This window comes from Mobula hypostoma, chromosome 7 (genome assembly GCF_963921235.1).
Source record: "Mobula hypostoma chromosome 7, sMobHyp1.1, whole genome shotgun sequence".
Classification (NCBI taxonomy): Eukaryota; Metazoa; Chordata; class Chondrichthyes; order Myliobatiformes; family Myliobatidae; genus Mobula; species Mobula hypostoma.
In genome coordinates, this window is record NC_086103.1 from 49259629 (window position 1) to 49272861 (window position 13233).

Sequence of the window (13233 nt, forward strand, 5' to 3'; positions counted from 1 at the left end):
GTTGCACATTCAGCCATTTTGAGTTCACATATAGACCTGTGATAGTGTGGGGCATTTTCTGGTTTCCTTTTGCATCATTTCTGCCGTAATAGGGAGATTTTCAATTTTCAATAGCAGGAATACATCAAGAAAAGTGTCCTCTTTTGTAAGTTTTTCAGGTGTTTCTTTTTCCAAGGTTATCAAGACAATCTGTAGCATTTCCATGATTTGCTGTCATCTTGAATTTGATTTTGCAATTGTGTCCTCCTCTGCATTGTCCATTGCCATTTCTTCCCAACCTGTAATGAGTTCTAAGGGTGGAACCCAGTAGCAAGGTTCGACAGGAACCTGTTATAGTAATTGACAAATCCTAAAAAGGTGCAAATGTAACACATCCTTTGCCCTTGGGGCATCCACCACTGCTTGAATTTTCTCAGCACACTTGTGTAAATCTTGTGCGTCAATGGTGTGACCACAGTAAGTTGGTTTAAAGTATTCACAGTTTTTGTGTCATGATCAGAGCCCATAATCTTCTAACCTTTTAAATACTGTCCTGAGATTTTGGAGATGTTCCTTGTCAAACTTACTGATAACAATGATGTCATCCATTTAACACTGAGTGCCTGAGCAACCTTGCAACACCTAGTCTGTAGTTTTTTGCCAAAGTGCAGGTGCATATACTGCTCTAAAGATAAGCATATTATACTGATAAAGACTTGTGTGAGGGTTTATGGTGAGATACATTTTGGATTCTTCCAGCTCCATCTGAGGGTAGACCTCAGTTAAGTCCATTTTGATGAAGTGTTTTCCTCTATAAAGATTTGCAAAGATATCTTCTACCCTGGGTAAAGGGTATTGATCTACTTTCATAAATGGGTTAATAGTAACCTTAAAATCACCACAGGTCCTATCAGACCCATTTTGTCTTGGCTTCTGGGACAACTGGCATTGCCCATGTGCTCTTCTCAAACTTAGAAAGAACTCCTCCAGCCTCCTTGTGATTTAGCTCACTGGCTACTTTGTCATGGATTGTGTTTGTAAAAGAAACTGAACAGGGTTTGCAAAACTTGTATGTGGCATTTTCACTTAATGCTATTTCACACTTGATGTGTTTGAGTTTTCCAGTGCCATCCTTGAACACTGCTGTGGCATCATCCAGTATCTTTCTTAATTTATGTTCAGTTGACTCTTTTGTAGAAAGCATGGCAGGCAGATGCTGGATGAATCTCCAATCAAGTTGCATTGACTCAGCCCCACAATGTTTTTACCACATACAAGCCCAATGTGACTTGTTGATTGTTACATTTCAATGTTATGCATGTCATTCTAGTAGGAGTTATCTTTTTCCAGTGTAAGTTTTTAGACGGATATCTGTAGCCTTCTGTGCAGTATCTTTGAAATGCCGCTCAAATGCATTTTGTGGAATGACTGAAACAGTTGAGACAATGTCTTTTAATTAATTTGCCATTCACTTTGGGTGTAAGCCAGATTGCTTCTCTATTTTTTGTTTGTACATTGTAAATCTCAATGCTACCCAGTCCTCTGTCACTCTTATCAGATTTTTCAACGACAGCATGTAGATTAGTGCTCTTTTGGAAACTAAAATTTCACTTTTTATCTTTTTTCTTCCCTGTGCAATCCATTTATTTTTGTCTGTCTGACATGTTCTTTCTAGGAGTCCTACTATATTGCTTTTTCTGCAAGTTTTGCCCTTGAGCCTCATTGGTCTGGTGTATATGAATCCCTGCCACAACGGTAACGCAATTTGTTCTGCCAAGCAGGTTTCTGTTTAGATGTTGCAATCTTTTCCACATTTGCTTTCATTCCTGACTGCAATTCTTTTGCGCCCCTATCCGATGTTTCAATTGATACGGCAATTCCAACTGTTATTTCAGCTGTGACTTGTGCCTCAACTAGGAGGTTTTTTGAATGTTTTCTTGTAAGATTGCACATACTAAGTGATCTCTCAGTGCATCATTAAACCCGTCCCTAAAATGAGCAATGCTCAGACAACTTAATCAATTCAGACACATATGGTGAAATGGACTCCCCTTCCTTTTGATTCCACTTATGAAACCTAAATGCATGCATTTCTAAATGACAATAAACGAGGACTGAGTATCCTCATAATCTAAAGCATCCTACAATCAACAATGGTCTCGGTTCTATATGTTCCTCCATTAATTTCACAATATCAGCAAAGCTTATTTCAGCTGGTTTGGTTGGAGCAGTGAAACTTCTAAGCAAATTGTATGCTCTTCCACTTATTACACTCAGCAAAACTGGCACTTGTTACTTATTGGCCCTTCCATTTCCTTTAAAATACTGCTCAATTTATTCAGTATACATTATTCAGTTTAGTTTTGTACAATTGAACCTTTCTACCTTTCCGATGTAACCAGCCATTTCTGCTAGTTTTGAAAGTTATTATTATCATCCAGTGCTCATTGTTTATGAACCCATGAATTTTGTCTATTTTCTGCCTTTTTTTTAACTTGAATGTCAAACTGCATTTTTAAAAAATTGAACGTCTTGTTGAGCTTCAACATGTAGGTAGTTGTCCTGGGATCGTTTAAAACTTCCTTTTTGTCTCTGGTATGTTTTTTAATTCCAAAACATGAAACTAATCAAAAGAAAAACATGGAGTTGGGAATAATATGTGTACCGTAGTTTCGTTTTTACTTTAGTGAGGCGCGCACGTAAGGTGTGGCATAATGACAGATACTATTGACATACTTTTACATATAACCCGTAATTAATTATGTAAACAGCAAAGAATGGTCAATTAAACAATATATTTACAATATTGCTCAAATGTTATTGGAATATTAAATACACGATGGTAGGCATGCCAGCAGGTGAGACTGTACTCACAAAGAAAGAGAGACTGGACCAAAATCACAGATGCATCACATATATCAACAATGCCAGTTCTGATACAAACAAATATAGCAAATTAACTGACATTGCAGAATTCTGGACTCAACATTGAACTCTACAATGTGCCCAGATGATCAATAAGATGTTTCATTTCAAACTTACAGTGAGCCTTTCAGTAACAGTCCGGGAGGTCACAGACACACAGACCATGGCAGGAAGGAGAATTAAAGTGGCAGGCAACAGGCAGCTTTGAGTCACTCCCTGTGGAATGAATACTGGTGATCTGCAAAGCTGTTACGCTGTCACGCACTCTCCATCTGGAGTCTGCGGTGGTGAAGGGGAACCGAAGAGCAGAACAGGGAGTTGCAAAGGGAACAGTGCTTTGAAAAATAGAAAGGGGATGAAAGTGAAAGATGTGTCTGGATGTGGAGTTTTGCTGAAGCTGGCAAAAGTTACTATGTCTGGATGACTGCAGTGTCTTCTAATGAAAGATGCATTCTCTGTTTCTATAAGCATTGGCCATTTTTGCTACATCTATCTGTGATAGTGAATTGGATTTTCCCTACCTATCCCTACTCCTCTGCGTTTTGCAAGTTTTACTTTCCTTTTTTGTGTTCTTGCTCTCTAACTGTTCGTATTCCATCATCTTTGTTCATATTTTTTCTCTCTAACTGCTCCCGTAAACTTATCAACCAGATGTCCTCGGCAATTATCCACATGGCAACTCCATCCTACCCATCCTTCACCACTCTGTCAGCTACAAAACTAATATGATTTCTCTTTTTTCCAATCATCACAGATGATTTTCCACCAGAAAGATAGCTCTATTTCTTTTTCCCACTGATGATGCTTGATCTGCTGAGTGTTACCAGCATTTTGGTTTTTACATTAACTATGGCAGAGGATTGGCAGAAACTCTAGCTTACCTGATTTATGCTGGGTTTTGCCAAAGTTAAGGCAGTTCTTCAGGAGAAGCCCCCACCAGATATTTCCGAATACTATTTTTTACAATAATGATTGTGTTTGTATTTAAGAATAATTGGTCCATTGACTCAGTGGTTGATTTGTATCTTCACAGATGGTCCTCCAAAGTTGAAGAAACTGAAGAACCAAACCCTTCTTGAAGGACAAAAGCTTTCACTGAAGTGTGAAGCAGTGGGGAATTCCCAACCCACATATAAATGGTTCAAAGATGGAACAGAGATAAAAAGAAACACAGCAATCAGGATAAAAATGGGAAAGTAAGTTAACAAGAATTTTTGATTTTTTTTTTGTTTTAAAATCAGATAATCCTTTCATTTATTCATACTTCATTTGTAGTCTTGCTTTTAGAATGAACTATCAAATAGCACAAACTCACTAAAAGAGACTGGGAACTACAAAATCATGGTATCTTTTTAATAACAAGGTTGGTAATGAGTACAGCCCTTAAAATACTGATTATACGATTGAGTCATTTCCTTCTAGTAAATACATTTTCCTGTCCTGAAAATGTGGTCACTTTAGCTTTAGATGCTGTGTGATTTCTCTGATGTGATTTGTGATTTAGATGTATTTATTTATCACATGTACATCAAAACATACAGTGAAATGCAACATTTGATTTAATAACAACAGCACAACCTAATGTTCTCATAATGTTTTTAACCAAACATCCACTCTCACACATACACGCCTTGGCCTCTAAACATTGGACAGGCTGCGTCTGGGCCTCTGACCTCCAATCTTTGGCCCTGGACTCAGACTCTGAGACATTGGGCCTTCGACCTCCAGTCTCTGGCCCGAACTCGCAGACATCAAGCCTCTTACTTCCAGATGTGCTAACCCAGGGGCATTGGCCTTCAGGCCTTGACCTCCAGACTTTCAGATCATTTCAGTGTTCTTCAGAAATTCTGTTAAATGTTCCCTCTGTGAGTCGAGATTAAGCATCTGAAGTGATGCACAGAAATGCATTAAGACAGATCATTCCCTATGTGATGTCAGAGAAATTAGACATGCTGTCTTGGGTGCACATGTTGTGGAGCATTTCTAAAGCAACCACACTTTCATAGCTATAATTCTGATTGTGTGGAGGTGGAGGATAAATGTGTGGCTGAGGGATTGGAGCAGGGGGCACAGATTTAGATTTCTGGATCATTGGGACCCCTTTTGGGGCATGCACAACCTATACAAAAAGGATGGGTTGCACGTGAATCCGAGGGGGACCAATATCCTGGCAGGGAGGTTTGCTAAGGCTATTGGGAGGAGTTTAAACTAGAATTGGTGGGGGTGGGAACTGAACTGAAGCGACGGAGGAAGGGGCAGTTGGCTGACATATAGAGAAAACTTGGAGATAGTGCGAGAGGGAGGATAGACAGATGATAGGGAAGGGATATGCTCAGACTGATGGTTTGAGATGAGTCTATTTTAATGCAAGAAGCATCATGAGCAAAGCGGATGAGCTTAGAGTGTGGATCCGTACTTGGAGCTATAATGTTGTGGACGTTACAGAGACTTGGATGGCCCAGGGGCGGGAATGGTTACTTAGAGTGCCAGGCTATAGAAGTTTGAGAAAGGACAGGGAGGGAGGCAAAAGAGGTGGGGGCGTGGCACTGCTGATCAGAGATAGTGTCGTGGCTGCAGAAAAGGAGGAAGTCATGGAAGGATTGTCTGCTGAGTCGCCATGGGTGGAAGTTAGAAACAGGAAGGGGTCATTAACTCTACTGGGTGTTTTTTATAGACCACTCAGTAGTAACAGAGACATTGAGGAGCAGATAGGGAGACAGGTTCTGAAAAGGTGTAATAATAACAGGGTTGTCATGGTGGGAGATTTTAACTTCCCAAATATCGATTGGATGTCCCAAGAGCAAGGGGTTTAGATGGGGTGGAGTTTGTTAGGTGTATTCAGGAAGGTTTCCTGATACAGTATGTAGATAAGCTAACAAGAGGAGAGGCTATACTTGATCTGGTATTGGGAAATGAACCTGGTCAGGTGTCAGATCTCACAGTGGGAGAGCGTTTTGGAGAGAGTGATCACAATTCTTTCTCCTTTACCATAGCATTGGAGAGGGACAGGAACAGACAAGTTAGGAAAGCGTTTTATTGGAGTAAGGGGAAATATGAAGCTATCAGGCAGGAACTTGGAAGCATAAATTGGGAACAGATGTTCTCAGGGAAATGTACGGCAGAAATGTGGCAAATGTTCAGGGGATATTTGAGTGGCATTCTGCATAGTTACGTTCCAATAAGACAGGGAAAGGATGATAGGTTACAGGAACCGTGCTGTACAAAGGCTGTGGTAAATCTAGTCAAGAAGAAAAGAAAAGCTTACGAAAGGTTCAAAAAACTAGGTAATGATAGAGACTTAGAAGATTATAAGGCCAGCAGAAAGGAGCTTAAGAATGAAATTAGGAGAGCCAGAAGGGTCTATGAGAAGGAGATAGCAGAGGTACTTAATGAATACTTTGCTTCAGTATTCACTATGGAAAAGGATCTTGGTGATTGTAGGGATAACTTACAGTGTATTGAAAAGCTTGAGCATATAGACATTAAGAAAGAGGATGCACTGGAGCTTTTGGAAAGCATCAAGATTGATAAGTCTCCGGGATCAGAGGAGGTGTACCCCAGGCTACTGTGGGAGGTGACGGAGGAGATTGCTGAGCCTCTGGCAAAGATCTCTGCATTATCAATGGGGACGGAGAGGTTCTGGAGGATTGGAGGGTTGCAGATATTGTTCCCTTATTCAAGAAAGGGAGTAGAGATAGCCCAGGAAATTATGGACCAGTGAGTCTTACTTCAGTGGTTGGTAAGTTGATGGAAAAGATCTTGAGAAGCGGGATCTATGAACATTTGGAGAAGTATAATATGATTAGGAGTAGTCAGCATGGCTTTGTCAAGGGCAGGTTGTGCCTTATGAGCCTGATTGAATTTTTTGAGGATGTGACTGAACACATTGATGAAGGAAGAGCTGTAGATATAGTGTATATGGATTTCAGCAAGGCATTTGATAAGGTACCCCATGCAAGGCTTATTGAGAAAGTAAGGAGGCACGGGATCCAAGGGGACATTGCTTTGTGGATCTAGAACTGGCTTGCCCACAGAAGGCAAAGAGTGGTTGTAGATGGGTCATATTCTGCATGGAGGTCAGTGACCAATGGTGTGCCTCAGGGATCTGTTCTGGGACCCCTTCTCTTTGTGATTTTTATAAATGACCTGGATGGGGAATTGGTTAGTAAATTTGCTACGTTGGGGGTGTTGTGGATAGTGTGGAGGGCTGTCAGATGTTACTGCGGGACATTGATAGGATGCAAAACTGGGCTGAGAAGTGGCAGATGGAGTTCAACCCAAAGAAGTGTGAGGTGGTTCATTTTGGTAGGTCAGATATGATGGCAGAATATAGCATTAATGGTAAGACCCTTGGCAGTGTGGAGGATCAGAGGGATCTTGGGGTTGGAGTCCATAGGACACTCAAAGCTGCTGCGCAGGTTGACTGTGTGGTTAAGAAGGCATACGGTGTACTGGCCTTCATCAACCGTGGGATTGAGTTTAAGAGCCACGAGGTAATGTTACCACTATATGGGATCCTGGTCAGACCGCACTTGGAGTACCGTGCTCAGTTCTGGTCACCTCACTACAGGAAGGATGTGGAAACTATAGAAAGGGTGCAGAAGAGATGCCTGAATTGAGGACCATGCCAAATGAGAATAGGTTTTGTGAACTCGGCCTTTTCTCCTTGGAGCAGAGGAGGATGAGAGGGGACCTGATAGAGGTGTATAAGATGATGAGAGGCATTAGTTGTGTGGCTAGTCAGAGGCTTTCTCCCAAGGCTGAAATGGCTAACATGAGAAGGCACAGTTTTAAGGTGCTTGGAAGTAGGTACAGAGGAGATGTCAGGGCTAAGTTTTTTGTGCAGAGAGTGATGAGTGCGTGGAATGGGTTGCCAGCAACTGTGATGGAGGCAGATGCAGTAGGTTCATTTAAGAGACTCCTGGTTAGGTACATGGAGCTTAGAGAAATAGAGGGCTATGGATATCCCTAGGTAATTTCTAAAGTAAGTACATGTTTAGCACAGCATTATGGGCTGAAGGGCCTTTATTGTGTGGTAGGTTTTCTATGTTTCTATAATCTGCAGTCTAGCCTGGTATCTTATTAATATAAGCCCCACTACTTGTTTTGTGTTCTTTGACTCTTCATTCCATTCCTAATGGTATATGTTCTCCAATCTACATCACTATTCTCACCGTCGTGGCTCTGACTCTTCTTGTTTGAACTCCACATCCGAGACCTCAAGTTCCATTTTTCACCACAAAGTGTCAATTTCCAATGTTTTTCAAGTCTCAGTCAAACCCCTGACTCTAACTTGCTCTGAACATGGCCCTTGGTCCAGGACACTGTAGCAGAAGTTCACTTGTGCTGAGTCTTTGCCGTCCAACACTTCTAAAGCTTGCAGTGCTGAGCTCAGAATCTAATCAGACTTTTTTTACAATGAGGCTTGCCAGAAACTACGTGCAAGAGATGCACCCAGTCAGTTTTCCCTTGAGGTTGGTTTAACTGCTTTCAATATAGGTATTGATTTAGTAAGGCCCAGAGGACTGGCTGGGAGAGAAGTGATAAATGCAGATTGAAGAAGCCTGGATATTGTAATGGAGGATGCATTGATAATACCTGGGTGGCCTTACTGTAAAGATTACCATCACACAGGTGTTGGCCTATCCAAGGCTCATATTGTATGGGGAAATGTGAAAGTTTCTTGATGCTCACTTCAAATCCAATTGGTTAAACAGGAAGAGATTCAAATCTCCAACTTCTGGAGCTCTGCTGGCTTTGAAGATTGTTTATATCTTTGTCATGTTGAGGGATATAAATGCATGATTTCACTTCTACAGTCTTACATATAAAAGTATGGCACTTATCAAAGAGTAATGACCTAAAAAATCTTTTGGACCTGGAAGGAAGGCAATGTGTTAAGCAAATGAGTATCACTTTCAGGGGCCCTGAGCCACAAGTTCCATTGTGCATTGAATTGGGGTTTGTGGGTTGAAGACTGGTTCTTACCTGGTTTCGCCACATTAATTATGTGTCAGAAAGGGGATCGGAATCGGGTTTATTGTCACTGACGTACAGTATTTCATCATTTTTTTTGGTTTTGTGACAATGGTACAATGCGATACATAAAATATACTAAAAATTGTAACAAGAAATGTGCAAAAAATGAGCAAAATTAGTGAGGTTGTGTTTATGGGTTCATGGGCCATTCAGAAATGCGAGGGCAGAGGAAAGGAAGCTGTTCCTAAAATGTTGAGTGTCTTCAGAATCAGAACCGAGTTTATTATCACTGGCATGTGAGGTAAAATTTGGTAACAGTAGCAGCAATTCAATGCAATACATAATATAGAAGAAAAAAAATAATGATAATAAATAAATAAGTAAATCTTATTCAGTATACTTTATACAGTATATGTATATTTAATAGATTTAAAATAGTGCAAAAGACAGAAATACCATATAGAAACTTAGAAACATAGAAAACCTACAGCAGAATACAGGCCCTTCAGCCCACAATGCTGTGCTGAATATGTACTTACCTTAGAAATTACGAGGGTTACCCATGGCCCTCTATTTTTCTAAGCTCCATGTACCTATCCAGGAGCCTCTTAAAAAACCCAATTGTATCCGCCTCCACCACAATCGCTGGTAGCCCATTCCACGCACTCACCACTCTCTGCGTAAAAAAACTTACCCCGACCCTCCTCTGTACCTACTTCCAAACACCTTAAAACTGTGCCCTCTCGTGTTAGGCTTTTCAGCCCTGGTAAAAAGCCTTTGACTATGCACATGATCAATACCTCTCATTAATATTAAAAAAAGGGAGGCTCCCATCCCTCATTCTTGATGATAGTAATAAGAAGAGGGCATGTCCTGGGTGCTGGGTGTCATTAATGATGGATGGCTCCTTTTCGAGACATTGTCTTTTGGAGATGCAGGGAAGGCTAGTCCCCATGATGGAGCTAGCTGAGATGACAATCCTCTTGCAGTTTTTTCCCAATCTTGTGCATTGGTGCCTCCATACCAGATGATAATGATGCAACAAGTTAGAACGCTCTCCACAGTACATTGCTAGAATCTTTGGTCACACCATTGTCAGGCCATTTTCTGCAGAGACTGAGGGTGTGCAGTATTTGCAATCAATTGGGGGGGGATACAGTTGTATTCGTGATTAGGTTGCAACATTTGTATTTGTGATTAGGTTGCAACAAGACTGGCTAGACAGTGTGAGGCAAATCCCATTTAAGTAATGGCGAGAGTCCCTACACCAGATGAATGTAATTCACCACAGCTTTATGTCACTGTTTTTGATCATCGTTTTGCCTCTGAAAGCAAGATCAAATTCAGTTGCAAATTTTCATTTGGTGTAAGTAGATGGTGTTGGAGGAGTTTCTCCTGAAGTTGAATGCAGTTAACCAGAGCCCTTCATGTAGCATAAACACTTGAAGGAGGATTGCACAAGCAGTCAGTTCAGCAAATGCACTTTCAGTTGATTACAGATAGAATTTTATGCTGTATACAAAGCAGGCTGATCTATTGCTATGTAGCCTGAGTAAACAACCAGCTGGCTTTTTTCCTGGTTGCTATTAAAACTTACCATTAAAGCCAGAAGTAATAATATCTGGCATGCTAATAGATTTACTCTCTCCTTCCCTATGCCTAGATATTGGATTTTGGGTGTCGTCCAGTCCAACTTTCACGAAGATTGAAAGTTTCCTGAAACTGACTTAATTGGAGTTGTTATGGTATCTTCTGTTTTATTTGATATTTATTGAGCATCAGGACATGTGCAGTAGCATCTGAGAATTCGTAGTGTCAGGCTGTCCCAACCCTGATGTTCAGTAGAATTTGAATGCTTGTAAAATGTAGGATTGGGACGGGCGAGAACTGGTATCAACTAAACTTTGTTGGAGCCAGTGAAGTCAGCTTCTGTGGCCACGTCATAGATCATAGAGAAGTACAGCACAGAAATACGCTCTTCAGCCCATCTAGTCCATGCCTAAAACCATTTAAACTGCTTACTCCCATCAACTTGCACCAAACCATAGCCCTCCATATCCCTACTTTTCATGTACCTATCCAAACTTCTCTTAAATGTTGAAATCAAACTCATATGGACCACTTGTGCTGGGTGCTCATCCCACACTCTCACGACCCGCTGAGTGAAGAGGTTTCCCCTCATGTTCCACTTAAATCTCACCTTTCACCCTTAACCCATGACCTGTGGTTGTAGTCCCATCCAAGTGCTGTGGAAAAAGCCTGCTTGTGTTTACCCTATCTATCTATGCCCCTCACAATTTTGTGTAGCTTTATAAACTCTCCTCTCAATCTTCTACATTCTAAAGAATGCAGTCCTAACCTATTCAATCTTTCCTTATAACTCAGGACCTCCAGACCCAGCAACATTCGTGTAAATTTTCTCTGCACTCTTTCAACCTTGTTTACGTCTTTCCTGTAGTCGGATGACCAAAACAGCACACAATACCCCAAATTAGGCCTCACCAATGTCTTATACAACTTCAACATAGCATCTCATCTTCTGTACTCAGTACATTGATTTATGAAGGCCAATATGCCAAAAGCTTTCTTTATTCTAACTGTGACACCACTTTCAAAGAATTATGTACCTGTATTCCCAGATCCCTTTGTTCTACCACACTCCTCAGTGCCCTACCGTTCACTGCATAAGACCTACTCAAGTTGGTCCTACCGAAATGTAAATCCTTGCACTTGTCTGCATTAAATTCTATATGCTCATGTGAGTTAAAGGGAACCCCTTGAAATGGTTCCAGGCCAGAAATGAGAAACCAACATGTAGGCAATTTTATGTGTGTTGTAGGTCCCTTAAGTAATTTACATAACTGACCTCCCTTGCATTTATCCCAGCCCTCTCCCAACATCCATCTGTCCAAATCTCTACATACTTATTGATTCTTGATCCTTTCACTCTTCCTCCACACTCCTCCCACTCCAAACTCTGCATTTAGCCCCTCTCCTCAGGAGATTTCCCGTCCTTGAACACACTCATGCATACCCCAAATCACTTGTCCAGCTAAATCTATGGAAGCGAAATTGAATAAGGAATTAAGCAAATGAATGCTTGGTGGTTGATGGTGACTTGGGTGGACAGATTTCAACTGACTTCAGTTACCCACATCACTTCTGTAAGTCCACACCAATTTCTAAATGTAACAGTCATCTGTGCAATGGGACACATTTCACTCTGTTCACCAAATGGAAGCCTCATCAATCATGAATGTATTAGTTTTTGCTGACCAGAGCAAGTCTCAAGGTCCTTAGCACCAAGTTAGCAATGCCGAACAAAAGAGTTACTTTGAACAATCATAGCATCATGTGCTCTTGAAGCAGCCAGGAGAAAAGCCAGTGAAGGCAGCTTCTGTGGATGTGTGAGTTGAGCTGTGTAGGGGGATGCTCTCTCCCGCTTATCTCAACTAAAAGGCAAAACAATATAAAGCTATATTTCACATTTTTACAATGGTTGTACAGCCTAAGATGTGCACAATAGTGTTATTAATTGTATTAAATGATATCAAAGTGAGTAATTTAAGAAAAATCGATGAGAATTCAACTATCAGTTGCTCAGTCTACTCACCCCATCACTGAACTGTTCCCAAAACCAATATCAAATTGTTCTTTGTTTTCTGCAGAAAAAACTCAAGGCTTCAGATAAGTAAGCTGAAGGTGGAAGATGCTGGGGAATATGCATGTGAGGCTGAGAATTCATTAGGCAAGGATGTCTCAAAAACTACAGTCAGTGTGCAGGCTGGTGAGTGTCTATACATCCTATCGTTTCGTTAACATTCCTAATGTATGAAGCAGAAAATACTTTCATGATATTCTCCAGAATGTAAATACAATTGTCGTAATTTTTGTGGTAAGTGCTTTTTGCAGTCAATGGCATTTTACACAGAACAGCGTTGAATAACTAGGAGTGAGAGCTTCAATAAATTCTAGGAGACACAGGGAAAGCAAGTACTGAAGGAACAACTGTTTTATAGTGTCTTAGTTTTTGTGATGATGCATATGATTTTGAATAGGCTATCGATTTCACTGCATCCTTTAATAAATCATCTGACAATTTTGTTGATGAAGAGTAAAGATGTTCAGGGATTCTGTTCAAATTTTAAATATGACTATCCAGATTCTGAAGAATTGTATTATTTCTGAAGCCATTTATACACTTTTTCTTAGCGCTGCTTTGGTGAACCACAACTTCTTTAATTAGTAAAAGCAGAGTGATTGTTAATTATGTATTCAACAACTCTTCTCTCCATTTCAGAACAATGTTCAAAGGTTCAAATGTTAATTTTATTATCAAAGTACGTATTG

General features: G+C 40.6%; 1 protein-coding gene across 3 annotated transcripts in view; it reads left to right on the forward strand.

Annotated features, from left to right (window-relative positions):
• LOC134349309 (pro-neuregulin-2, membrane-bound isoform-like) overlaps positions 1-13233 on the forward strand; it is a 144286-nt gene that overhangs the window by 22058 nt on the left and 108995 nt on the right. For all 3 annotated transcript variants that reach the window (XM_063053413.1, XM_063053415.1, XM_063053414.1), the window contains exons 2-3: positions 3938-4100; positions 12552-12670. In XM_063053413.1, the coding sequence (XP_062909483.1) occupies positions 3938-4100; positions 12552-12670 (282 nt within the window). The remainder of the gene's footprint in view (positions 1-3937; positions 4101-12551; positions 12671-13233) is intronic.